Here is a 27,489-nt window from a genome sequence, read left to right as displayed (position 1 = left end):
CCCTCTGAAGAAGGGACCTGCTTCTCCTTTGCCTTCCGCCTGACTGTAAGTTTCCTGAGACCTCCCCAGCAATGGGAACTGAGTCAATTAAACCTTTTTCCTTTATAAATTACCCAGTCACAGATATTCCTTCATAGCAGTATGAGAACAAACTAATACAGCCATTAAGGGGAGAAAAAAGAACTCACTCTTCTGTCATTAAAAAATTAACCTTTTAAGAGAAAAAAATAATTTGAAATTGGTATCTTTTTCTTTTTCTTTTGAGATGGAGTCTCACTCTGTCACCAGGCTGGAGTGCAGTGGCATGATCTCGGCTCACTGCACCCTGCAACTCCCGGGTTCAAGCAATTCTCCTGACTCAGCCTCCCAAGCAGCTGGGATTACAGGCTCCCACCACCACCCCCAGCTAATTTTCGTATTTTTAGTAGAGACGGGGTTTCACCATGTTAGCCAGGATGGTCTCAATCTCCTGACCTCATGATCCACCTGCCTCGGCCTCCCAAAGTGCTGGGATTACAGGCGTGAGCCACCACACCCGGCCAAAATTGATATTCTTGATGTAAAAATCATCAACTTCGGAAAACACATCCCAAAATTTAATCTGCTCCTTAAAAAAATGAAAACAAGGCCAATTGTGTTTGCTCATGCCTATAATCCTAGGACTTTGGGAGGCCAAGGTGGGAGGACTGCTTGAGGCCCAGGAGTTTGAGACCAGTGTAGGCAACATGGCAAAACCCCATCTCTACAAAAAAAAAAATACAAAAATCAGCCAGGCCTGGTGACGCACTCCTACAGTCCCAGCTACTCAGGACACTGAGGTGGGAGGATCACCTGAGCCTGGAGAGGTAAAGGCTGCGGTAAGCTGTGAGTATACCACTGCCCTCCACCCTGGGCCACAGAGTAAGACCTCATCTCAAAAAAAAAACAAAAAAACAAGGCCGGGTGCGGTGTCTCACGCCTGTAATCCAAGCACTTTGGGAGGCCAAGGCAAGCAGATCACATGAGGTCGGGAGTTCGAGAACAGCCTGGCTACGTGGTGAAACCCCATCTCTACTAAAATACAAAAATTAGCCAGGTGTGGTGGTGCATGCCTGTAATTCCAGCTACTTGGGAGGCTGAGGCATGAGAATCGCTTGAACCTGGAAGGCAGATGCTACAGTGAGCCGAGATCACACCACTGTACTCCAGCCTGGGTGACAGAGCGAGACTGTCTCAAAAAAGAAAAAGAAAAAATAAGAAATCAAAAACCATAAAATTTAAATTAGCTGGGCATGGTGGCACGTGCCTGTAATCCCAGCTACTCGGGAGGCTGAGGCAGGAGAATCACTTGAACCCAGGAGGCGGAGGCTGAGGTGACCTGAGATCGCGCCATTGCACTCCAGCCTGGGCAACAAGAGTGAAACTCCGTCTCAAAAAAAAAAAAAACCATAAAATTTCACTTTATTGATGAACGAGGTTTTTTTTTTTTTTTTAATTTTTTTTTTTAAGACAGAGTCTTGCTCTGTCGCCCAGGCTGGAGTGCAGTGGTGTGATCTCAGCTCACTGCAACCTCCGCCTCCTGGGTTCAAGTGATTCTCCTGCCTCAGCCTCCCAAGTGGCTGGGACTACAGGCGCCCGCCGCCACACACAGCTAATTTTTTGTATTTTTAGTAGAGACGGGATTTCACTGTGTTAGCCAGGATGGTCTCCATCTCCTGACCTCATGATCTGCCTGCCTCAGCCTCCCAAAGTGCTGGGATTACAGGCATGAGCCACCGCGCCTGGCCTGAAAGACAAGTTTTACAGCTAATTTATGTTTAACAGAATGTTCCAGCTCTGAAGTGGCATGTCTTCTCTGGGGATGGAAAGCAGCACCTGCCTTGAAAATATTTCAGATCACAATCTCGACCTTACTCTCTGGGGCATAGCTAAGAAGATGCCATCAGGATGCCGGAAAGGCCCTGGGCTAAGCCGTGAGGAAAAACTTGGCTTTGTGGAGAGACCTTGTGACCTGCTAAAGGGGAGAACATTTTTCCATGCAGCTGAAAATGAGATTAAGTTCTATATTTTCACAATGAAATTTCAGCCTTATAAGCCCTGGTCTGCTTTCTAGAACACATAGACCACTAAAAGTCAGTAAAACAGAAAACCAGAATGTTAAGACCTCATCAGGAAACACAATCTTGAACATGTGCGCTCAGTTCCTGTCACTGTGGCCAGCTGACAAATACAGCTTATGTGTCGCAAAGGTAGGAATGGTCTGTGCTCGGTATCGCGTCTATTCCAGTGGCAGAGATGAACACTAGGCACTTTCTAAATGACAACTGGGCCGATGACCACCAAGAAGATGAACAGGGTGTTATGAGAACATTTAACAGAAGCTAGATCTTGTCTGCAGGTGTCAGAGAGGCCTCTTGGAGTGAGCCACATTTCAGCTAAGCTAAAAACCTTGGAGTCATCTTGGGCCCCTCAGTCTTGCCCCATATCCACTCTGCCAGAACATTCTATCAACTCCACCTTCAAAATGCACCCAGAATCTGATACATTCTCAGCACCTCCATCACCACTATCCTCATCCAAGCACCAGCCTGTCTCACAGGGGACACCCCTACAGCCGACTAACTGATCCTGCCTCCGTCCTTGCCCCTGCAGTCTGCTCCTAACAGAGGCTGAAGCAATGCTGTTAAAACCATGTGAGACCACCTCACTCTTCAGTTCCAAATGCTCCAACAGCTCCCATCCCACTGAGAGGAAAAGTCGGGTCCTTACAAGAGCCTCCCTCGCGTGACCTGCAGCATCTGCCCCCGCCTCCTGCACCCATGCTCTCCGAGATCTATCCTGCACTCATCCCCATCCCTCACCCTAGTCTTGGTGCTCCTGGAACAGGTCAGGCCAGCTCCTGCCTCAGGACCTTTCTACTCTCCTGCTTCTCTCTGCTGGACACTGCTTCTCCAGACACCCAGAGGCTCACTCCCTGCCCCTGCAAGCCTTTCCTCTGCACTGACCTCAGTGAGGGCTTCCCTGGCCACCCCATCTCAGATGACAACTCCTTCCAACACACCCACTGCATCTCCCACCGTCTCACACGACACATATTGTGCTGATTTGTTTCCTGGCTATTCCCGACCCACCCCCACTCCAGGAACCAATGCTCCATAAGAGCTGCATCCTGTGTTTGGCTCACTTCTGCATTGGCAGGGTCTAGGACAGCATCTCCATAACCAAAGCAGGTGCTCAACAAAGAATGTGGAGTGAATGCACTAACCTAGGAGATAATGTGGAACTAAGCAGGCAAGGGAGGGTGGAGGAAGCGTTCCAGGCAGAGGGAATGGCATGCTCCAGGGCCCCAAGGATGGAAGAAACAGGGCATATTAGATGAACTGAAAGGATGGCGGTAACGGGGGAGGGAAGTGTGGTATGAAGTGAGGCTGGGGAAGTACACAGAGCAGGCTGGGCCCTGTAGCCCATGTAAGAAATGTTGGTCTTTTTCTAATGGCAACAGGAGGCCATTAAGCTAGGGAGTGACAAGATCAAATGGGCCTTTTACAAACCTCTGGCTTCAGTGTGAGACACAGATTGGGGAGAGGTAACAGAGATCGGGGGAGCCCATTTGGGAGACTAGTACCATAGTTCAGATCACAGATGGCAGAAACAGAGGTTAAGGAAAGTTGATTCCTTTCCTTACTTAGCCAAGTAATCCCCTCATCCCCTAAATACTTAGCAGATAAAAGTTAACAGGTCTGGGTGACTGACTGCACAAGAGAGAAAGTAAAAGGGCAGTTCCAAGATGATGTCAAATTTTTTTTTTTTTTTTTTTTTTGAGACGGAGTCTCCCTCTGTTGCCCAGGCCGGAATGCAGTAGCACAATCCCAGTACTCTGCAACCTCTACTCCCCCGGTTCAAGCGATTCTCCCGTCTCAGCCTCCCAACAGCTGGGATTACAGGCGCACACCACCACACCCAGCTAATTTTTGTATTTTTAGTAGAGATGGGGTTTTCACCATGTTGGCCAGGTTGGTCTCAAACTTCTGACCTCAGGTGATCCACCCATCTCGGCTCCGAAAGTGCTGGGATTACAGGTGTAAGCCACCGCACCCGGCCTTAACTTGTGAACTGAATAAACCATGGCACCATTCACTGAGTTGCAGGTTGGGAATGGCAGGGAGAACACGAGGAGCTGATATGAAGCAGTTTTCGAAACAGTGAACTGGAGATAATACTGAGACTTCCAAGTGGAGATGTCCAGCTGGTGGTCTGTCAGGCTAGAGTGAGCAGATCATGAAAAGGTACAGTATGTATGTCATGCAACAAAGTGCAGATGTTTACCTTGCAGCTGATGGGGAATCAAAAGGATCTTAGGTGAGTGACAGAATAAGATTTGTGATCCTGACAATCACCCTGGCCAGCAGGTAAGAGCGCACTGCAACAGATCAGGTGAGTGAGGAGAGCCAAGCAAGGGCTACGGTTGTGGAAAAGAGAGGAAGATGTCCCTTTTGTCACCAACCCTTCTCCCACATAGCTGCTAGGAATTTTTCTAAAACACAAACCGAGACCATATCAGTTCTGCACTCGAAATCCCTTAGGATAAAACCCATACTCCTTGGGACCTTCCACGATTCACTGTCTGAGCAGCTTTCTAAATTCTAACCTGCTACCCACTCCCTCCTCTCTGTCAAGTTCACCGAATACACCACTCTACTCCAGTCTCCATGCCCCTGCTCCTGGTACTGTCTTCTGCCTGGCAAACCCCAGTTTCTGGTTTATCTCTTTTTTTTGTTTTCTGAGACAGGATCTCATTTTGTCACCCAGGCTGCAGTGCAGTGGCAAAATCTCAGCCCAGTGCAGCGGCACAATCTCAGCCCAGTGCAGCCTTGACCTCCTGGGCTCAAGTGATCTCCCACATCAGCCCCAAAGTAGATGGGACTACTGGCATGCACCGCGACACCGGGTTTTTTTGTTTTGTTTTGTTTTGTTTTGTGGAGAGGAGGTTTCCCCATGTTGCCCAGGCTGGTCTTGAACTCCTGAGCTCAAGTGATCCGCCTGCCTTGGCTTCTCCAAGTGCTAGGATTACCAGTTTATCTCTTTAACACCTCCTCCACTGTGGAAAAGAGAAGAGCGGCACTGACCTCCAGGACCTGGCCTGGTGCTGTGGGCCAGGCCCTAATGTTGTTGGAAGCTGGCTGGCACCTACAGGAAGGCCATGTTGTTCTCCTGTTGGACATAAACAATCGCGCAGACCACCCACACAAGGGCACTCTGCACCACTGATGACAGGAGATGAAACGAGACCACCTCATCATTTTGTCTAAGCACAGAAAAAAGCAAGGTCACTGTGCCACCCACGGAATACCAGACATCTCTTTCTCCCAGCTGACAGAAGTGACTGTGGCTTCTTTACATGTTACAGCTTTAGCCTTACTCCAGCCAAATCTCCTTCTAGAAAAGACAGAGCTACTAGATAGAATTTTCCCACCTCCTTTCAGTACTCAACACAGAGAAAATCCCTTGACCTTCCCCCAAATCACCCAGCCAAAGCCCAGATCCTAAAGGTCTAACACTCTCTTACTGATGTGCCCCACAGTTCCTCATGGTGTGAGTTTTCCCTCCTTGCAACAAGTAATAAACCCAGCTTGCTTAACTACAGGTGTGTTTCTGGTGGTCTTTATTGGAGGAATTCACAACTATAAAAGTAAAAAAGGATGATTACATTTCTTGGGAGAAGGCCGGGCGTGGTGGCTCATGCCTGTAATCCCAGCACTTTGAGGGGCTGAGGCAGGTGGATCACCTGAGGTCAGGAGTTCGAGACCAGCCTGACCAACATGGTGAAACCCCTTCTCTATTAAAAATACAAAAATTAGCTGGGTGTGGTGGCAGGCGCCTGTAGTCAGTCCCAGCTACTCGGGAGGCTGAGGCAGGAGAATCGCTTGAACCCGGGAGGGAGAGGTTGCAGTGAACCAACATCGCGCCACTGCACTCCAGCCTGGGCAACAACAGCCAAACTCCCTCTCAAAACAAAACAGACAAAGTTTCTTGGGGGAGGTTAAGGGAGTTTCATTCTAAGGGCTCCCATTTTCTATGTTGAGCAATAGCTGATATTATCTTGAGAATGAAAAAGGGGTGGGGTAAATCAGAAGTCTGAAGAAAGGGAAAAATGTCTGAATTAAGTATCCAGAGAAAGGGAGAGTGAGTTGATCTGAGAAACAAACTAGGATAGTCAGGTTCTGTTAAGGGCACGTTGAGGTTGGCTGACATGGTTGTAGCAGCACCAAGCCACCCTACTGTGTGACTTCTAGCACCTGTATTCAAGGCAAAAATGGATAGTTTGGTTAAACCAGTATTTTGGGTCTACTAAGACCAAAGGGCAAGGAAGATAAATGCACTGTCAACAGAATTACCGAGGGATGAAGGATGAACTCTAAGTAATCAATTAAGAGGTAACAGCAGAGGGAACATCTAAAAGACAGAGAGAACCACTGAGGTGCTAAGAAGAAATGGGCACAGCATGGGAAATAGAAAATAACTGGTCAAGCAACTTGGAAAAAGGGGTCAGGGATGGACAGTGTTGCACTCTCAACTGTGAGGCAGTGCGGCATCAGGATAAAAACACAGGGTATTGCGGTGGGAATGGGTGACAGAATCAGATAGGAAGAGTTGATCACTGCAGACCAGGTGTTCAAGAAAGTGAGTGCCCCGTGCATAGGCTCCATGTGGATGCTGAGGTCACCTAAGGTGAAGTCATGAACTGAGGTAGAGGACACTCTGGGCCAGGCACCCCAGTCTTCCATGAATGAGGTGAATGATCAGGAGAGGTGAACAACAGCAATCAGGAGGGCTCCAGCTGGGCAGGAAGGATCTCCATGGAATGAGACGGGGACACACACAGGAGGACACAAAGCTCAAATCCCTGATCCTGAGATACACAGTGGATGAGAAGGAGGAGGAGCCATGGGAGAGGGCTTCAAGAACAGGATATCCCTGGGGAAGGGTCAGGGTGAAGGCAAAGGGAGGGAGGGAATGGCTAAGGAGAGGCTAACAAAATAGAAGCTGATGTTGATTATCAGGTGGTAATGGCAGAGGACACAGTGAAGGGTTGGTGGGATGGTTGGGTCATAGGTAAACAAAAGAGGGGAAAACAGACTCAGTGGCATAGCATGATGGACATCATAAGGAGAGCAGAGAAGGGAAGGAGAGTGGGCTACCATGAAAAGTGCTCAAGTGATACCTACTGAGTCAAATGGAATTAGTGTAAACCTAATATATCCAACCAGAAAACTTCTGATACAAGTCCAGGATCATAACGATGATAATTGTTTGATGACAATGAGGGGTGGTGATGACCGTTAACTACCAATTCTGAACACCTCCAGTATGCCAAGCACTGCTGGAAGCACTCCACATTTCACCTGCACAGCAATCCTCTGAGACAGGTAACATCCTCTTTATCCGCAGAAGGACTCTGTACCAAAGGAAGACGCAAACTAAACAGAAGTAAAAGATTTATAGGTACCCCACCCCAGAAGGCTGACTGGCTTTTTATTTTATAGCTATAACTCACTCAGGGCAGCAGGAACCACCCTAACTCATAGCTACTGTACATTCAGCAACTTTAACTAAACAATATTCAGCCTGGAGGGAAATCAAAACTAGCAATAATAATTTACTGAGGGCTTCACTTTGTGTCAGATCCTCTGCATCGATAATCTCATTTAATCCTGACACCCATAAAGGTTACCTTTATTATCACTGTTTTAAAAATGAAAAGACTAGGCTGGGTGGGGTGGCTCATGCCTGTAATCCCAGCACTTTGGGAGACCAAGGCGAGCAGATCACTTGAGGTCAGGAGTTCGAAACCAGCCAGGCCAATGTGGTGAAGCCCCGTCTCCACTAAAAATGCAAAAATTAGCTGGGCATGGTGGTGTGTGCCTGTGATCCCAGCTACTTGGGAGGTTGAGGCAGGAGAATCACTTGAACCCGGCAGGTGGAAGTTACAGTTAGCCAAGACAGCTGTGGCCAATAGCAACTGAAAGCCACAGAAGAAAAAAAGCTGAGTATAATCCACTCAAATTCACAAATTTCACAAGGGACTGCCTCTAAGACTTTAATACTTGTGTATTTATTAATTTAATCAATCACCACTTACACGGACTACATGCCAGACACTGCTCCAAGTGCTCTACTAATATTAAATATCATTTTTGTCCACACCCACCTATGATGCATTATTATACTCCCCATTTTACAGATCAGGAAACTGAGCCACAGAAAAGTTTAGTAATTTCCCCGACTTTATACTGCCAGTAAGTGGCAACGCTCAGGTTGACAGAGTCTAGCTCCAGAATCCATGCTCTGAATGTTTAGTCCCCAAGAACCTATAAAAAGTGCAAGGTTTAATCCAACACACTGGTTTTCCCCACTCTACAATCACTACGTGGCCTCAGCCTCCATCTCCCACCTTAAAAGCATTTTTTGAGTTCCTCTAACAGTTCACACTCCTCTGAACACTCTCCTACAACTTTCCTATTTTTCAAGCCTTTTCTTCTCACTTTTTTTTTTTGAGACATAGTCTTGCACTCTCACCCAGGTTGGAGTGCAATAGCGCGATCCTGGCTCACTGCAACCTCTGCCTCCCGGGTTCAAATGATTCTCCGGCCTTAGCCTCCCGAGTAGCTGGGATTACAGGAGCTCGCCACAACGCCCAGCTAATGTTTGTATTTTTAGTAAAGACGCGGTTTCACCATGTTGGCCAGGCTGGTCTCGAATTCCTGACCTCGTGATCTGCCCACCTCGGCCTCCCAAAGTGCTGGGATTACAGGCGTGAACCACCGCGCCCAAACCCTTCTCACCTTAAACATCATTGACAAAATTACAAACTCTAATGGCACTGCTGTATTTGTCAGCACTCAACACAAAAAAATCATAATTATATATTTCATAGGTAATTATTTGCTTCCTGTCTCTCTTTTCCAACTAAGCTGTGAGTTCCAGTATGTCTGACACCATGTCTGTCTTGTTCTTGGTGTATTTCTACCACTGAATTCCTACTAACCACTGCAAAGTAAAGGCCTGGCACAAAGTAAGGTCTCAGAAAATTTTGTTGAATGAAGGAATAAATGGCGGACATTCAAGCCTCAAGTTTTCTCTTTCTCTGACATGTACCTCTGCTGGCTACGCCCCCATCCCCACCATCACACCCTTAACAGTGGAGACTTAGTGTGGTACTGGCTCTGCAGAGATATTACTTGGCTCTGGGCGGGTTATTTCCCCTCGTCATCCTGAGTTTCAGGTGCACAACAGGGATCATACCAACCCCCTAAAGAATGCAACCTACAAAAGAGAGAGAACCTACACCCCTCATCCTCGTAACCCATCGAGGCTGGAGCTACTATTTGCTTCATGTCGTCTTTCCAGCAGCGTTTAGCTCCAACAAGCCCAAGGCCTCGTCTGTCTGGCTCAGGGGTCTGCTTCCATCGACGGTACCCAGGCTTGCTCCCTGCCTGGCTCACAGCAAAAGCTCAGAAACGATTCGTTAAATAAATGAAGCCCTGCTCCATGCACTTCACAGGTGGGAAGCGAGGGTCGTGCGAGGAGGGGGCTGCATCCCTGCCAGCCTTGAGCGTATTCTTCAGATGCAGGCCCGCCTCCCACCTAGGCCTGCGCCCCAGATGGGGGCCCCGAACCCCGCGCCCGACAGGCACCTCTTGCACAGGGAAGCATCTTCGCAGGTGCCGCGCACGCCCTCGTCGTCTGCGTCGCAGCTCGAGGTGGAACAACAGGAGGTGATAGACGACTCCCTCTGCCTAGTGGCCATGGGCGTGGAGGTTCCGGGGAGCTGTGTCCGCCAGGGACATGGAAGCGGGGTCGACGGACGGCGGGGAACGGCGCGAGCCACACGCAGAAAGCAACAGAAGAGGGTAGGGCTCTACCTGGCTCAGTTGGCGCGGCTCAGTGACGCCGCCCACGCCGGCTGCCCCAGCAACCTCTCCGCTTATTGGCTCCTCTTCCGAGTCGCTCATTGAGCAATTATCCTGCCCGCTCAGCCTGCGAAGTTGCTCATTGGATAATTATTTTGGCACCGCCCACATAACCCGGAAATTTGACGATAGGAAAAAGAAACTAAACAGTAACAGAGTATCGCAATCCTTTCTGGGAAGTGTAGTCTTAGGTGCCTGGAGAAGTCGCCGGGTTTCTGCTTGCTGGTCGCGAAATTTTATAGCTATAATTAACTCAGGACGGAACAGCTAGCAGAATCCTCAGCGTTCGGGCAAAGGGCAGAGAATACAGCCAGAAGCAACATGTGTAAGTTGTTACATTCAGTCCGGGCTCAGTGTCATTCAATTTTACAAAATTTTGTTGTGTGCTGACTCTGCCAGCGACTGTGCTGAGGGCTTTGCACCCAAAATTGCCTTTGAAATGTAGTGAGTGGGGCGGGCGTAGTGGCTCACTCCTGTAATCCCAGCACTGTGGGAAGCCGAGGCGGGCGGATCACCTGAGGTCAGGAGTTCGAGACCAGCCTAGCCAACATAGTGAAACACCGTTGTTGCTAAAAGTACAAAAATTAGCCGGGCGTGGTGGCGGCCGCCTTAGTCCTGGCTACTCAGGAGGCTGAGGCAGGAGAATCGCTTGAACCCGGGAGGTGGAGGTTGCAGTAAGCCTATGTGGCGCCACTGCATTCCGTCCTGAGCGACAGAGCGAGACTCCGTCTCAAAAAAATAAATGAAAGAAAGAAAAGAAATGTAGTGAGGGAAGTAGTGTGTGGAAAAGTAATACAATAGGAAGCCATGTAGCAGTGATCATAAATGAACTAGAGCTACCAGGTAGCAGCATCAATGGCTGAATCTCAGAAACACGATGTTCAGTGAAAGAAGGAAGTCTAACAACACTTTCGTAAAGTTCAAACCAAGTAAAACTAATGTTGTTTAGAGAAACATACATATATGGTAAAATACTGTACAGAAAAGGCAAGACATGAGGGAAAAAAAAAAAGAATCAGGATATTGGTGATCTTTAGGGAGCCGGGAGGGTAGCACACAAGAGGGGGAGGGAGAGGCAGGGAAGGAGCACATAGACACATCCTCAGTTTGTCACGTGGGAGTGGGTTCACGTGTGTCTGTTTCATTATGAGGCATATTCAAGATGTTCTGGATTTATTTTGTACTAAATCGAGTACAAAATATATGTATAAATTCAAGATGTACTGGGGAAGTCGCCTGGTTTCTTGCTGGTCATGAAATTGTATAGCTATAATTAATTCAGGGCAGAACAACTAGCAGAATCCTCAGTGTTCGGGCGATGGGCAGAGAATCCAGCCAGAAGCAACACTTGTAAGTTGTATATGTATAATAATGTTTAATATACATTATAAATTAAAAATGTGTTTGTATATTCCATTTTGTTATCTGTCAGTTGTTGGAAGCAGGGAACAGATATACTTTAAGAACTTTGAATTGCACTCATTTTTTTAAAAGGAAAATAAACAACAGAAACTCAGAATACACACCTTGGAGTGAGGTCAAATATCAAATGCTAGCTCAGTATTCTAATGGAGGCACAAGATCTCATTGACAGCCACAGTAGAAATGACAACAGGGGAATGACTAAGGGTGGAGAGCTTTGCCAGGGGGAGTGCTGATGGAATGAAATACACCATTTTCTTGGAGTGGTCCTTTGCCAAAAGGATAATACAAACTATTGCACAAGCATCGTCTCCCAGCTTAGCAGTGTCCACATTCCATGGGTGTTAGTGGATAGTAAGGTCAGGACAGTGAGACTGAGGGTGACTGGAAGAAGGCAGAGGCAGATGGGTTTATACACTTTTGTTGTTGGATGAGCCTTTGATTCAAAATAGCTGGTGATTCAGAGGAATTTGGTCATCTCAAAGTCTTCTTCCAGCTGACCTCCAGGGCCAGCTCATTCCATGTAAGTTCCTGGTTGAGGGTCTGAAAGTTTATGACAGAGTGGAGTCCGGAGATTGCAAGCTTAGCCATCTCAGGCTAAATGATACCTTAATGCAAGAGACAATGCTGGGGTAGTCTTTGAGCCATATCCTAGCCAGAGAAAGTTCACTGCCAACTAGACTGCATCTTTTGACAAAGTCAAGAGAAGAGTCGTGGAAGTGTAAAAGCTCTTGGACATTAATATTGTAGGCCAAAAGTTAGGCATTCACCATGGAATCTCTCCCCAAAAGGCTACAATGGACAATTGTTGCTTTGGCTCTCCAGTATCTCTTTCTTCTATTAAAAAAATAGCTAGAGTGGACTGGGCGTGGTGGCTCACGCCTGTAATCCCAGCACTTTGGGAGGCCGAGGCGGGTGGATCACGAGGTCAGGAGTTCAAGACCAGCCTGGCCAACATGGTGAAACTCCATCTCTACTAAAAACACAAAAAATGGCTGGGCATGGTGGTGCGTGCCTGTAGTCCCAGCTACTTGGGAGGCTGTGAGGCAAAAGAATCGCTTGAACCCAGGAGGCAGAGGTTGCAGTGAGCCGAGATCGTGCCACTGCACTCCAACCTGGGTGACAAGAGCGAAAGTCTGTCTCGAAAAAAAAAAAAAGAAAAAGAAAAAAAAGCAAGGCTCCTTGCCTGACTCTAGGGGTGGAAACTTGCCAAGGTCTGGCCAATTGGCACCCAAAATCACCTTGCCATGCTTCAGAGGGTGGTGGGGATTGGGGGAAGGGCTAACCAGGTTGTTCCAATCAGAATGAATCCCAGGAGTTGAATGGAAGTTGCTCAGTTTATTAGCAGAGCTCTCTTTTTTGCCACACTTGAACCTGGGAGGTGCCATCAGGTGTGGCCTGTGTGTCCGCCACGTGGTCTCTGAGGCTCCCACCTGGGGGCAGCAGCAACACAACATCCTAACCGGTGGGTGCTTGAGTTCCACTCACTGATGTTCGTGTTAGAACTTTTTGGTCACTGCGTCTAGCCTTGTGACCATCACTAGCTGCTTGGGACAGCCATAGAGACACTGTTAGGAAAGTGTGCCGCCAGCCCAGTCCTGGAAACAATCCTTTGCGTTGTTTGTGGCAAGGAAGGAGACCATCACCCATCACCCCAGGAAGATTTAGGAATGGCTCCCTGCCTGTGTCCTAACAGTAATTGTTCAAGCAAGGGTAGTGATGTTTCCTGTGGCACTGTTGCCCTGCTGCTGCTCTCTGTTCTCCTGACCCCTAAGAAATGCACATCCCTGGCAGTCAGTGGCCTAGTCCCTGATGATGCAAAAAATAAAATGGACAGGGAATGGCATTTGTTGTTCAACTTCTCTCCCGATGGAAAACTCCAAACTGACAACCCTGGGCTTTGTTTCGCAGTGTTGCTTGCATTCGGTCAAGGGGCTCAATGGCCCCAGCTGGACCCTAAACAAAATGTACTTACCGGGAGTGGACCCCAGCACTGGGGAGATTGCCTGGCACTCCCGTGGGGAGGAGGATGGCCACCCACGGGGCAGGCTGCTGGTCTCCCTTTCCCCATAACTTCCCCGAAGATCCACACCACGAGTGATCTGATGGAGATGAAAACCACGTGACTTGGAATTTGGAAGAGTGGAGGGGACCCTTAAAATACATGGGAATCCCACTAAATTTCAATGTGGTAAATATTTGACTATTATAGTTTTGTCTAATATGTTCTGCCTGTTTCAAGGACCTCTCAGCCACCATCTGCCAGAGGGCAGGTGGATGGCGTCGCTGAACCTGAGGTACCAAGGGCTGGGGTAAAGTCACGCAGAGGCCACTTTGCTCTGCGCCCTGGTCATCGCGATCTTTGCCAGATCGGGCTCGTCTAGGCTCGGCTCCGATCGGTCCAGCTCGGCTCGGCTCGGCTGGCCTCGGCCCCGAACGGTCGGCCCAGAGGGCGGGTGGACGGCGCGCCGGAAGTGACGCGGAGAGCGAGGTCAATGGCCCGGGTAGCTACAGCAGGCGTCGTTGTCGCCGCCGCCGGTCACCTCAGCTATGAAGCCATGTAGGAGCCGTCTGGGTGTAGCCCTGCCTGCCAGGCGGCGCCCCACGGGCTGCCGCCGCCGCTGCCGTGAAGAAGCAGTTCAACCTCATTAGCAGGTGGCCGACCTGACTATGGGCGGGTCGGCTCCGGACCGGACCACAGCCCAGCCCGAGGCCAGCGGGACGCCAGCTGCCGCTCAATCGCCCCCTGATCCTTGGCGACCAGCTGGGACGGGCCGCTGCCTCCTCTGTAGCAACCCCTCGGGTGCCCCCTGCCCATTGTCCCTACCCCGGCGAGCATTGCCCTGCGAGGACTACACCCGATCCTTCTCCTCTCTTCCGGAGGACACAGCCAGCCTGGGACCGCTGCCCTGTGCTAAAACTCCGATGACTTCTGTCCCTAACGCTGTGACGAGCGCTGTGCTGTGGGGGGCAGCATTGTCAGACTTTCCGGGTTGACCCGCTGTTGGGAGTCCTTTAAGTGCATGGTAGCAAGAAATAAAGGGATATATGAAAGCCAGTCGGATTTGCTTAGTGAATTTCAGAACGCCTGCGAGGGAATTCGGAGGTGGTGCAGTCTCAAAAACCAGGATTCCTAGAAACTTGACTGCTGCTGCAAGTTCTTGACATTTAGAAATTTAGAATTGGGAGACACCTTGTGCCAGTTTAAAAAGTCTTCTTCCTCTTGGATTTGGAGACAGCTGCTTCTCCATGTTCCTTTGGTACTGCTTGAATGCTTGAAAAGAAACACAGGCAAACAAAAATAATTTATATACGGAAGATGTGTGCTTATGGAGGGATACCTAATGCACTGAACAAAACCTAGCTGTCATTAGATGGAGGGAGGTAACAAAAGCTACCCAGAGATGAAAAATCTGAGCAGAGACTTTGTCTTTCGTCTTTAAACACTGCTTTCAAATACTAGTATTGATTAGGTCTCTTGGCCATAAAGAAAACCTAAAACTTCCTCAAGCAAAGATAGGAATTAGTTGTCTCCTAAGTAATCACAAGAGTCCAAGAGTAGTGTGGCTGCAGATTTGGCCACATCCAGGGGTTTCACTCTTTGGGCAGGTCCAAAGAGAGACAGTCCACTGGGAGAGTCCCCAGTCTTGCAAGTTCCAGAGGGAAAGAAAACTCTTCTCCCAGTCACTGTGACAGAGTCCTAGGGTCAGCTCTGAATTATTCTGGGTCCTATACCTTTCCCCAGAAATGGACTTGAGTCAGCACCACTCAAGCCATATGGACTGAGGTGGAGGAGTGCTGGTTCCCTAAGGTAAACTGGGGCACTGTCACCAGCAGGCGGGGAGAATGGATGGTAATCAGGCGAGCAATAAAGGTCATGGTGTGCCTTTCGTAGTCCTGCTGAAAAAAGGTAAGTTACTGTTTTCTTTTTTTTAAGACAGAGTCTCGCTCTGTCGCCCAGGCTAGAGTGCAGTGGCGTAATCTCAGCTCACTGCAGCCTCCACCTCCCGGGTTCAAGCAATTCTGCTCCTCACCCTCCCAAGTAGCTGGGACTACAGGCGTGGTGTGCACCACCAAGCCCGACTGGTTTTTGTATTTTTAGTAGAGGCGGGGTTTCACCATGTTGGCCAGGATGGTCTTGATCTCCTGACCTCATGATCTGCCCACCTTGGCCTCCCAAAGTGCTGGGATTACAGGCATGAGCGACTGCGCCCGGCCTAAAAGATAAGTTACTGTTTCTTAAAAACCCTTAGATGCAGATAATCCAGTGGATACAGTTGGTATTTTGGGAGAAGTGATAACCCAAATAGGGAGAAAAGAATACACTGGGATGAGGAGCTTGAAGGTATGAGGAGAAAGTGTGAAACAGAAGGAATTTGAGGAACATAACTAAGAGAGCATAGTGCCTAGGCTCTGGTGGAGAGTGTGTCATGCGGTGTTGATTTCTTCAGTGATCGAAGTTTCCTCTGGAGGTCCAACTGCTTTTCCAGATAGTTGTTTTTAGAAAGCCAAGGATGCAAACGCAAATTCCTAGAGGGCCAGGCTAGTAAAATCAGTGACTTGGGCCAGATAAGGGTCTCACGGGACCTGGAGGACCAGGACCTAGCAAAGTGGCTCTAGGCCCAGTGTGGTCCACCTTTGTAATTTTCAAGAAGGGCCTGAAATCTGCATTAAGCAACTACCCTTACACTCCATGGAACTAAACAAAATATGTGGGTCACCAGTTGGCAACTGCTTGTCTGGAAGTACTCAGAAATTAACAGTTTTTGTTATTTTATTTTTCCCTGTAATGTACCCTGATATTACTACATTTTCAGCATTTTCAGTTATTTGCATTTGTTGAAGAGCAGCTCATCATTCCCTTTACTGAAATCTTTTTCTTTTTTGAGACAGAGTCTCGCTCTGTCACCCAGGCTGGAGTGCAGTGGTGCCATCTCAGCCCACTGCAACCTCTACCGCCCAGGTTCAAATGATTCTCCTGCCTCAGCCTCCCAAGTAGCTGGCACTACAGGCACCCGCCATAACGCCTGGCTAGTTTTTGTATTTTTATTAGAGACAAGGTTTCACCATGTTTGCCAGGCTGGTCTCGAACTCCTGGCCTCAAGTGATCCGCCCACCTCGGCCTCACAAAGTGCTGGAATTATAGGCGTGAGCCACTGCACCCAGCCCCTTAACTGAAATCTTTAAAAGGTCTAATAGTAATACTCATCAACATTTCTATGGTGGTTTGGTTTACAAAGTGCTGTGCTAAACCTCCTGGCTTGGTTCTCGCCTACTGACAATGATCACTTCTTTCTTAGAAAGAAGAAAACGTAACTTGCCAAATGACACAGCTACTAAGTGGCTGAGGCGAGACTTGAATCGGGTTTTTTTTTTTTTGGGAGATGGAGTCTGTCGCCCAGGCTGGAGTGCAGTGGTGAGATCTTGGCTCACTGCAGGCTCTGCGTGCAAGGTTGCATTCTCCTGCCTCAGTCTCCCGAGTAGCTGGCACTATAGGCGCCCACCACCACACCCGGCTAATTTTTTGTATTTTTAGTAGAGACGGGGTTTAACTGTGTCAGCCAAGATGGTTTTGATCTCCTGACCTTGTGATCCGCCCGCCTTGGCCTCCAAAAGTGCTAGGATTATAAGCGTGAGCCACCGCACCCGGTTGTATCAGTGCTTCTAAATGGTGGATCTCATGTCATTTTGAGTACAGGAACTGGGCTGCCTCTTCACCAGGGAAGGATGAATGTTTATTAAACATCTGTGCTGATGAAGGTGCAGGGCTAGGTACTTTGCATACATTTATCTCACTCCTTTCTCACAACAAGCCTCAGACGTTATGTTATTTATTCCTGATTTAACAGAGGATGCCAGAGATTAAAGGGGTCATCGAGCTAGTAAATGACAGAGCTATGGACCCAAACCCAGGTTTCTGATTCTGAAACAGCTGTAAATTCTCATTACAGAGATCTAATGACCTTCTCCAGGAGTTGAGGACTCACTACCTCGCTGAATTCTCAGAGTCAAAATGCGTCTTTACCTGCTGATCCCGGAACAGTCCCCTGCTGTTGCATTGAATGAATCTCATCTCACTTCCTCGAGTCAGCCCTGCCTGTATTTAATGATCACAAACCTTATCCTTACGTTGCCAGCAGTAACATTCTGCATCCCTCACCCACTCCACTGTGTCCTTTTCCTCCCACTGATCTTCACTCTGCCTTTTCTAGGGGAACTCTGAACAGTATTTCTGAGAAGGGGTAGGTAATGTGTGCTTTGCTTCAGTCTGAGTGGATTCCATCAACCTCTGCATAGAGCAGGGGTGGAAAGAAATCCCGTGTCATTGCAGCTTCTTTTCAATCTAAGCTTTCATGGCCTTATTATGTAGTTTACATGTTTCTGTCAGACAACAGGATGTTTTGCCTATATCATTCTATTTCCCTTTCTCAGATGTTGGAGATGCCATAGTAATTAATGAAGTACAAATCCATTTTAAAATATCTTACTCCTGGCCAGGCGCAGTGGCTCACTTCTGTAATCCCAGCACTTTGGGAGGCAGAGGCGAGCAGATCACTTGAGGTCAGGAGTTTGAGACTAGCCTGGCCAACATGGTAAAACCCTGTCTCTACTAAAAATACGAAAATGAGCCGGTGTGGTGGCAGGCGCCTGTAGTCCCAGCTCCTCCGGAGGCTGAGGCAGAAGAATCGCTTGAACCCAGGAGGCAGAGGTTGCAGTGAGCCAAGATCTCGCCACTGCGCTCCAGCCTGGGTAACAGAGTGAGACTCCGACTCAAAAAAATCATACTCCTTTCTGCTTGGTGTATGTGTCTTTCCTTAAAGTTAGATATTAAAAGTACAATAGAGCCACAGTCTCTTATTTGGAAGTTTTGGGGTCAGATAACTTTCATAATTCAGATTGTTTCAGATTTTTCTAAAAGTAATAATGCACATATGATGTGGTTATATAATGCTGTGGGCTCTGGGACAACACCCGATAGTCAAACATATTATTGTTACTATAGCGAAATGTATGAATATTTTCACACCTCATGGATGCGTAAAGATTATACATAGCTTCGTGTCAACTCAGGTCAACTTTTGTTGCCAAATAAGTTACAAAAAAACTTATTTTGTAGAGCTTTTTGGATTTCAAAATGGTAGATAGGGATTGTGGACCTGTCTTAGTATAAGTACCTATTGAGAGTCTGTGAAATTTTTTTACTTTAAAGAATATTTTCCATATTCCAAAAGGTTGGAAACCACAGTTATATTGTATAAGCAGGGGTCACAAACTCAAGTGCAAAGGCCAGTAAAATAAATAAGTGGGAGGCGGGTATAGGACAGTAGGGAATGGGGGGACTGTACGTGTTCATTCAAAGGGGAACATGGCCACTTATTGCCATGGGGAATGTGGGAGTAGTGAAGCCTCATCTTCCATTTTTAATGATACTCCAGAATGCTGAATTCCATGTGAAGTTTCTTGATATTTAAATATTGGCAACCAAAAAGAAAAAAGAAACCCACTGTATTAGCCAAATAAAACATATCTGCAGGTTTTATCTGGCTGCAGCCTGCCTGCTTTACTTCTGGTTTGCAGATTAATGCCGATGGTATGAAAAGTTGTCAGTGTTGTTGATAATTAATTACTTCTTTAGATGTGGATGGATACATATGTTTTGTAATTATTCATTACGCCCCATATATATGCTATATGGTTTTTGTGTATAAAATATTTCATAATAAAAAAACCTAGACAGGCCAAGGTGGGTGGATCACCTGAGGTCGGGAGTTTGAGACCAGCCTGACCAATATGGAGAAACCCCATTTCTACTAAAAATACAAAAAATTAGCAGGGCGTGGTGGCACATGCTTGTAATCCCAGCTACTCGGGAGGCTGAGGCAGGAGAATCACTTGAACCTGGGAGGCAGAGGTTGCAGTGAGCCGAGATCGTGCCATTGCACTCCAGCCTGGGCAACAAGAGCGAAACTCCATCTCAAAAAAACAAAAAACAAACAAAACCTAGACAACTTGATAGTCACTTTATTTTAGACCTGCCTCATTTTCTGGCCAGTGGGAAGTTTCCTTCTTATCTACAAATTTGAAACTTTAAATTTTTTTATCTTGGAAAAGGAAATGAAAGCCCCACTTTAAAAATAGGAGCCCTCCTTAAAAGTAGTTTAGTGGCCAGGCACTGTGGCTCATGCCTGTAATCCTAGCACGCTGGGAGGCCAAGATGGGAGGATCGCTTGAGGCCAGGAGTTTGAGACTAGCCTGGTCAATATAGCGAGACCCCACCTCTCTCTATAGATAGATAGATGATAGATAGATAGATAGATAGATAGATAGATAGATAGATAGATATAGATATAGTAAAAGTAGGAGTTTAAAAAGTTTAGATTGTAGCTGGGTGCGGTGGCTCACACCTGTAATCCCAGCACTTTGGGAGGCCGAGGCGGGCAGATCACGAGGTCAGGAGATCAAGATCATCCTGGCTAACACGGTGAAACCCCGTCTCTACTAAAAAAAATGCAAAAAAAAAAAATTGACCAGGCGTGGTGGCAGGCGCTTGTAGTTCCAGCTGCTGGGGAGGCTGAGTCAGGAGAATGACATGAACCCGGGAGGCGGAGCGTGCAGTGAGCCAAGATCGTGCCACTGTACTCCAGCCTGGGTGACAGAGCAAGACTCCATCTCAAAAAAATAAAAAAAAAGGTTAGATTGTAATGTTTCTACCTTTCCAGGGCCATAGTGATCTGAAGTAACATTAGGTATCTGTCTTTATATTGGGAGAGAAAGATGTCCTTCGTCTCCTCTGAGATCTTTTCCCTGGGTTATCTCAGCTCCAAAACTGTCACCTCATGACTGATGACTGTTTTATGCTTCCAGTGCTGGCATCTCTTCATCCCTAGAGTGATGCTGCCATCTCCATCTTGAATGTCTCTGCTGACATGGCCTGCTAAACTTGAACTCATAGGCGGGAAAATCGCTTGAGCACAGGAGTTCAAAACCAGCCTGAGCAACATAGGGAGATTTCATCTCCATTCTTTCATTTTATTATAAAAAATTTTCAAAATAAAATGAAATTGAACCCATGAACTTCATCCTCAAATTGGCTTCGTTTCCCTCTGTCCCCTAGTCCATATATGAGTCACCAAACTTTGGCCTGCAGGGTAAATCTAGCCCATTGCATGTTTTATGCAAAAGGTTTATTGGAACACAGCCACACACTACAGCAACAGGGCTGCCTAGTTGGAATAGTGATCTATACAACTCACAAGTTCTATAGTATTTACTCTCTGGCCCTTAATAAGAAGTATTCTGACCCCTGCCCTAGGGTATTGAATGCCCTCATGTTACTCACCATACACTTGGCAGTCCCGCTGTTTCTCCTCTTTTTTTTTTTTCTTTTTTTTTTCAAATTTTTTGAGACAGAGTCTTGCTCTGTTTCCAGGCTGGAGTGCAGTGGTGCGATCTTGGCTCACTGCAACCTCCACCTCCTGGGTTCAAGCAATTGTCCTGCCTCAGCCTCCCAAGTAGCTGGGATTACAGGCGCATGCCACCACACCCAGCTAATTTTTGTATTTTTAGTAGAGACAGGGTTTCACCATGTTGGCCAGGATGGTTTAGATCTGTTGACCTCATGATCCGCCCGCCTTGGCCTCCCAAAGTGCTGGGATTATAGGCATGAGCCACTGTGCCCAGCCTCTCCTCTGTCTTCTATACCCTGGCTATTACTGTGATCTGGCAGTGCTGCCTCCTTGGTTATCTTTTGACTCAGTCTCTCCTTCTCTGGCTGTCCTTCCTGTTACCTTCATCAAGTGCTCATTGTTTCTCACCTGCACTCATAATTGTCATCCAACTGGCTTTTCTGGTTTGAGCTGGATTTATCCTTTTCGTCATCTAGCTGTCACTTCTGTCTGATGTGGTAGTCACCATTGTTATGATTATATCTGTTCTAACCTAAATTATTTTTTTCCAATGAATTCTGTAGACTTTAGAATTCCTACATTTATAGGAAATTAATATTTATTTTTGACAGTAATTCCAAATTTCCTGAGATGATAATGCTATCATTTAATTTATTCTCCAGAAAGTGATGCTGCACTATAATGCATGTCATTATACACAACATGATAAATATCGCCTTTTGCCACTACCTTAGTTGCTTACGTATGTTTTAAAAATTTGCTAGCTATTTAAATTTTTTTCATTAAGGTGGAAATGAATGTGTCCTTATATTTGTATTTCTTTATATGAGTTTTCTGTATGTGTCATTTTTTTTAATTGTTATGGAATTGTCTAGTTATGAATTTAATTATTCAATTACCAATTCCAGTCAACAAATGTCTATTAAGAACCTGTCAGTAAATTTTCAGGCCTGGCACGGTGGCACACCTATAATCCCCCAGCACTTTGGGAGGCTGAGGCGGGCGGTTCACTTGAGGCCAGGAGTTCAAGACCAGCCTGGGCAACATGGTGAAACCTTGTCTCTACTAAAAATACAAAAATGTATCAGGCATAGTGGCGTATGCCTGTAGTCTCAGCTACTTGAAAGGCTAAGGCACGAGAATCGCTTAAACCCAGGAGGTGGAGGTTGCAGTGACCCAAGATCATGCCACTGCACTCCAGGTTGGGTGATAGAGAATCTGTCTCAAAAAAATGAGAAAAAAAAAAAAAAAAAGAAAGAAAGTGTCCGATGTGGCTGAGGGGAGACCAGTCTGTAGGCCACCAGTAAAGAGTAAGGGTAAAAAGGCAAGGCCTCGAATATCCTGTTAAAGTTGGACTCCAGGCAGTGGGAACTTAATACAATTTTAAGCAGGGAAGTAATATTATCAGATTTTCATCCAAGGAAGTGGACACTCACAGCAATGTGAACGGACTCAAGGTGGGGCCAGTGGTGGAACCAGCAAGATCAGCAGGGAGTCAGCTGTACCAGTTGGTACAGGGGACAGGAAGGAATGGACCACTGCCATGGGAACAGGAGAAAAAAGGAAAGAATTAGAAAATATCTGTTCGTTCACTGGATATGCAGTGGATGAGAGAGAGAGATCAATCATGATTCTGAGGGCTCATCCTTGGGTGATAAGGATATAATGGAATATATTGAGTTTCTTTTTAGACATGTTGATTTTGAGAAGCCCATGGACATCCTGAGAAGTATCCAGCAAACAATTAGATAAACCAGTGTGGAATCAGGAGAAGGATGAGGTTAGACATAGACATTCAGAAGTCATTGGCATACCAGTGAAAGTTGAATCATGGGAGTGGATAAGTTTGTCCTGAGACTGCAAGCAGAGTAAGAAGATCCTGTTAGCTGATGATGGTACCTTGGAGAATATTCACATAAGTGTCAGAATGGCCGGGCGCGGTGGCTCACGCCTGTAATCCCAACACTTCGGGAAGCCAAGGCAGGCAGATCACCTGAGGTCAGGAGGTCAGGCGTTCCAGACCAGCCTGGCCAACATGGTGAAACCCCATCTCTATTAAAAATACAAAAAATTAGCCGGGCGTGGTAGTGGGCGCCTGTAGTCCCAGCTACCCAGGAGGTTGAGGCAGGAGAATCGCTTGAACCTGGGAGGCAGAGGTTGCAGTGAGCCAAGATTGCGCCACTGTACTCCAGTGTGGGCAATAAGAGCAAAACTCCGTCTCCAAAAAAAAAAAAAAAAAAAAAAAGTGTCAGAACAATAAGCCAAAGAGACTTATAAAGAAGGTTCTAACATTAGGAGGGGAATCTGGGGAGAGTGGTATCATTAAAAATGAAGAATGCAGAGAAAATGTAAAGAATGAAGATGTGGTGTTTCATATTTATCAGGCACTACGGAAAGGTTAAGTGAACAAAGAGTATGCATTGGATTTAACAGAAAATAGCTGGGGCATGAGTGAGACAAGATTTTGTAGAGCTTTCAAAAACAAGTCAATGAACAACAAGATGGTGATCTTTCAGAGGCTTGGCTGTGAAAGGTAGACAGATAAAGTGGTTGGTTGCTGGAGGAGCAGAAAGGAGAATGTGATGTGCGAGGAAAAATGGGCATACTTGTGTGCTTAGGGATAGAGACAGATGAAAGACAAAGCAGAATGGGAGATCAGTAGAATGAGGTCTTTAAAGAAGTCTGAATGAGTAATGCCCAGGGGACTGTTAGCCTTCAACTGCAAAGCTGGATCCCTTTTCCTCTGAGCAAAAGGGAAGGAGTAGAGATGAATAAAGAGGATGGTGAGATATAGGCAGGGGGCATGGGGGTCTTGACTGCTGGTCTTTAATGTCTGCGAGAGGGTAGAAGGCATGATCATGCCTGAGGAAAGTGATAAAGATTTGGAGGGGCCCTTAAGGAAATTGATCTCAAGGGAGCTGACCACAGACATTTGATAGCATTTGGGGCACAAACTGCTTGAACGCTGATGAATCGGAGCTGTTGAAATGAATTGGAGGATATCTATAGGACGAAATTCCACTTTTAAAAGGAATAAAATGGAGTCATTCACATTTTAAGAGATCTCCAAAGTGTAGTGATTTTTTTTTAGAAAGCATATCAGAGAATAATATACTATCATTAATACAGACATGCACATATTTTTAAAAGATCTGGAAAAATACAGATTAATAATAGTTTTCTGGGAAATGGAAAAGAGTAGGACATAGCCAAAAAACAGAACTTTTACTTTTCTTTTTCTTTGTTTCTTGAGACAGGCTGTCACCGTGTTGCCCAGGCTGGATTGCAGTGTTGTGATCACGGCTCATGGCAACCCAGACCTCCCAGGCTCATTTGACCTTCCCACCTCAGCCTCCTGAGTAGCTGGGACTACAGGTGCCCACCAGCACACCTAGCTAATTTTTCTATTTTTTTTTTTAATTGGAAACAGGGTTTCTCCAAGTTGCACAGGTTGTTCTTGAAATCCTGAGCTCAAGCTATCCATCCTCCTCAGCCTCCCAAAGTGCTGGAATTACAGGTGTGAGTCACTTCATGCTGAACTTTAAATTTTTTAATTTTTATGCAACTTATACTTTTCTGCCATTCATCTATTTTTCTTATATACCAACTATACACTCGTGTATTTTACAATATTTGATCCTTAACACACGTGAATATTTTAATTACCCAAGGCATACAAAAATACCTGCTCCTTATAAAAAACTGAAAGCATTATAAAACTACTTCAACTATCCCTCAAACACAACCTCAGTCTGGCCAACACCCAGCCTCACAAGAAGCAACCATAGTGTGAACTTGTGTGAATACCTTTACAGTTTTTTTTTTTCTTTTGAGATGGAGTCTCGCTCTGTCGCCCAGGCTGGAGTGCAGTGGCGCGATCTCAGGTCACTGCAACCTCCGCCTCCCAGGTTCAGGCAATTCTCCTGCCTCGACCTCCCGAGTAGCTGGAATTACAGGCATACACCACCATACCCAGCTAATTTTTGTATTTTTAGTAGAGACGGGATTTCACCATGTTGGCCAGGCTGGTCTTGAATTCCTGACCTCAGGGGATCCACCCGTCTCGGTCTCCCAAAGTGCTGGGATTACAGGCATAAGCCACCGCACCCGGCCAGTCCTTCAGAGACTTAAAAATTTTCCTTGGAATAGTTTTATTAAATTTAAAGAAAGTATGACTGAAAATGAAATGACTGTTTCCAAAAGGCCATTAGTGATAAAGTAGATACACAGCATGGCTTGATCTTTCATAGTCTCTGAGAATCATCTGTTGCCTTGACAGCCTATCAGCCCAGCTCCTGCACTCTGGCCAGGTGACATCAGCGGAGGTGCAGATGCAGGCAAAGCCTCTGCAGCAGCATTTGACAGATGATGCCCTGACCCACCAGGTCCAAATCCAGCCAGGCTCCTAAGAGAGAGCAGAGGGGCAGGGACTGGCATCTGCTCCTCTGGGTATGGATGCTGGGGTGTTTCCTAAACTTTGTTGTACATTTTTAGCGAGTTCGATCTTTCCTGGAGAATTATGAGGAGGAAGACTTGTTGGAAGAGTAGATGAAAGAGATTCTGTTTTAAGAAATTTAACAAAAAGTTCTGAAAAAGAACCATTAAGGGCAGGTTGCTAATTCAGCCCCAGTGGTGTTTTAGGGACACTTTTTGATCCTCCTTCAAGCCACCCAGTCGTCCACCTGGTAGCAGTGCCATGCTCTTCCTGAAACAGCGGCTCCATTTCCTCCCTTGTGACACCCAGGATGCTTCCCATTGCTTGTAACACTTCATGTTGTTTGTGTTTTGGTGTGTGGAGATAACTAATGAAGAGGTTTCTCATTAGGAGTTTGTCGACTTTTCTTTCTGTGCTGCTGGCTAACTGTATGCATTTCCTTTGGAAATTATCCAGCCTTTCCTGTAGGACCACATTTTGTTTTTCAAGTTCTTTGATTTGTTGCTCCTGATATTCTATTTTCTTTTCCCTGGATGTTTCTGTGATTTTTTCATTGTCCTGTTTTTGTTCACCTGTATTCATTTCTAAAACTGATATTCTCTTTTTCAGATTTCTCACTGCCTGCCTCAAAAGTTCATTTTTGTTCGTTTTTTTAGCGAGATTTTCTCTCAACGAATGTATTAGACTATTTTTGGTTCTGATGAAAAGGTTTTTTCCCCAAAGTAACCCGTCTAAGACATTTTGTTTCTCCTTCAGCTGCTGAATTTCTGAATGCATTTGCTTGTGTTCTTTTCTTTCTAGTTCTGAGATGGCAGCAATGGAATCAGACAGTCTTTGATTGTCTCCTTGGAGGGATCTAATGGTCGCATCTTTTTCCTGCAGTGATTTTCTCAGCTTCTCGATCTCTTGCTGGAGCAATTTAGAAGACTCACTTGATAGAGCAGACTCACTTGCATGAAGAGATTCTGCGGTGTGTGAAGAAAGTGCTTCTCTGGGGAGCTGGGGTAAAATATCCAGCTGTGGGAAGAGACTGTCCTTGCCGTCACAGAGCTGCCTGATGCTGTGCTGCGTGTGTGCTAACTCCTGCCCCAGGTTTTTGAGTTGAGTTTCACTCCCTTCATATTTTTGGATCAGATCTCTGTGGTTCATCTGACACTGAGAATCGTCATCACTGTCAATTAAAAGCTTTGCCTGAAGTTGACAAAGTTCCTCTTGGGATTGGGCTGCTCCCGGCTGCATATTTTGCACTGTGGTCACCAGCTTCTCTTTCCATGCGTCCACTTTCTTAACTGGCTGTTTTAAGATATCGAGTTCTTGTGGAAGCTCCTCATACTGATTGTTAGTAACAGTTCCAATGTTATGACCAGTGCTGGATGTTTGCAGAATTGTCGCTAAAGGCTGACATTTCTGACTTAATGCATCTGTTTCAATATCTTTTTCTTGATTGAGATGTGATGACTTCAGAACATTGTCTATAAACCTCTCCTGACCACTACTAGTGGGTGATTTTTTATTTTCCTCTTGTAGCTCACACAGGCCTCCTTCGTTGTCAGCAGTTATATCCATTCCACGGTGATACTCTCTTTCTAGATAGCTGTTTTCCCTAGCCACCGCTTTCCAAACAGCTGATAGTTCTTCTGTTTCCAAAGCAGGTGCTTGCAGTTGCTGCTGAAAGTGAGCAACACCCTCGGTGTCAGAGGCTGAAGCCGTTCTAGCCTGAAGGCCCGGCACCTCCACATCTTCCTGCTGGATGATGTGAGTGAGTTTGCCCACCTCATTGATGGACAGCTCATCCATCCATTTAGTTAAAGTCATATTCTTGTCATGTAGAACTTTAATCTCCAGTTCTTGTTCTTTTGTTCTGTTCACTAATCTTTCAGTTTCCAGTTTACATGAATTAGGCTTTTCAGTTCCGTCTTCTGTATGAAGACACTCAGCTTCTGTTGTTTGAAAAACATCATGGTCTGTTTGAATGTCGTCTCGTTTTCCGTGCAGGTGGGTTTTGATTTGTTGTTTTGCATTTTGCAAGTTCTTAATTTCTTCATCTTTGGCTGAAAAGCGTTGGGTGTGTGTGATATTCATTTGCTCTTGCTGGCATTTAAAATCATCCATTTCCTGTTTCTGGTCTTGTAAAGACTGAAGTAGTTGCATCTTACTGTGCAACTGCTCTTCAGTTATCTTTTGATATTTTATTTCTGCCTCAAGACTGTTGTTGTTTCCTTTCAGTTGAGATACCTCAGTTTCTAGTTCCATAGTTGGATCTGCTCTAGGCTTG

The 27,489-nt window shown here is 46.3% G+C and overlaps 1 protein-coding gene and 1 long non-coding RNA gene across 5 annotated transcripts in view; one reads left to right on the top strand and one right to left on the bottom strand.

Moving 5' to 3' along the window:
- LCMT1 (leucine carboxyl methyltransferase 1) overlaps positions 1–10,006 on the bottom strand; it is a 65,719-nt gene extending 55,713 nt beyond the window's left edge. For 2 of the 4 annotated variants that reach the window (XM_054533672.2, XM_054533674.2), the window contains exon 1: positions 9,675–9,957. In XM_054533672.2, coding sequence (XP_054389647.1) covers positions 9,675–9,787 — 113 coding nt within the window. In that variant the 5' untranslated portion in view covers positions 9,788–9,957. Of the gene's footprint in view, positions 1–9,674 lie in introns of all 4 variants that reach the window. The other 2 variants (XM_009250567.4, XM_054533673.2) reach the window with 2 other exon arrangements.
- Positions 10,007–10,118: 112 nt separating this feature from the next.
- LOC134760380 (uncharacterized) lies at positions 10,119–19,112 on the top strand. The gene is made up of 2 exons (XR_010137735.1): positions 10,119–10,275; positions 17,324–19,112. It is a non-coding gene; the product is annotated as an uncharacterized LOC134760380 (long non-coding RNA).
- Positions 19,113–27,489: the final 8,377 nt, after the last annotated feature.

The sequence above is a fragment of the Pongo abelii genome, chromosome 18 (genome assembly GCF_028885655.2).
Source record: "Pongo abelii isolate AG06213 chromosome 18, NHGRI_mPonAbe1-v2.0_pri, whole genome shotgun sequence".
Taxonomy (NCBI): Eukaryota; Metazoa; Chordata; class Mammalia; order Primates; family Hominidae; genus Pongo; species Pongo abelii.
Note: the sequence above shows the minus strand (reverse complement) of the source record. Positions and strands in the feature narration are given on the sequence as shown.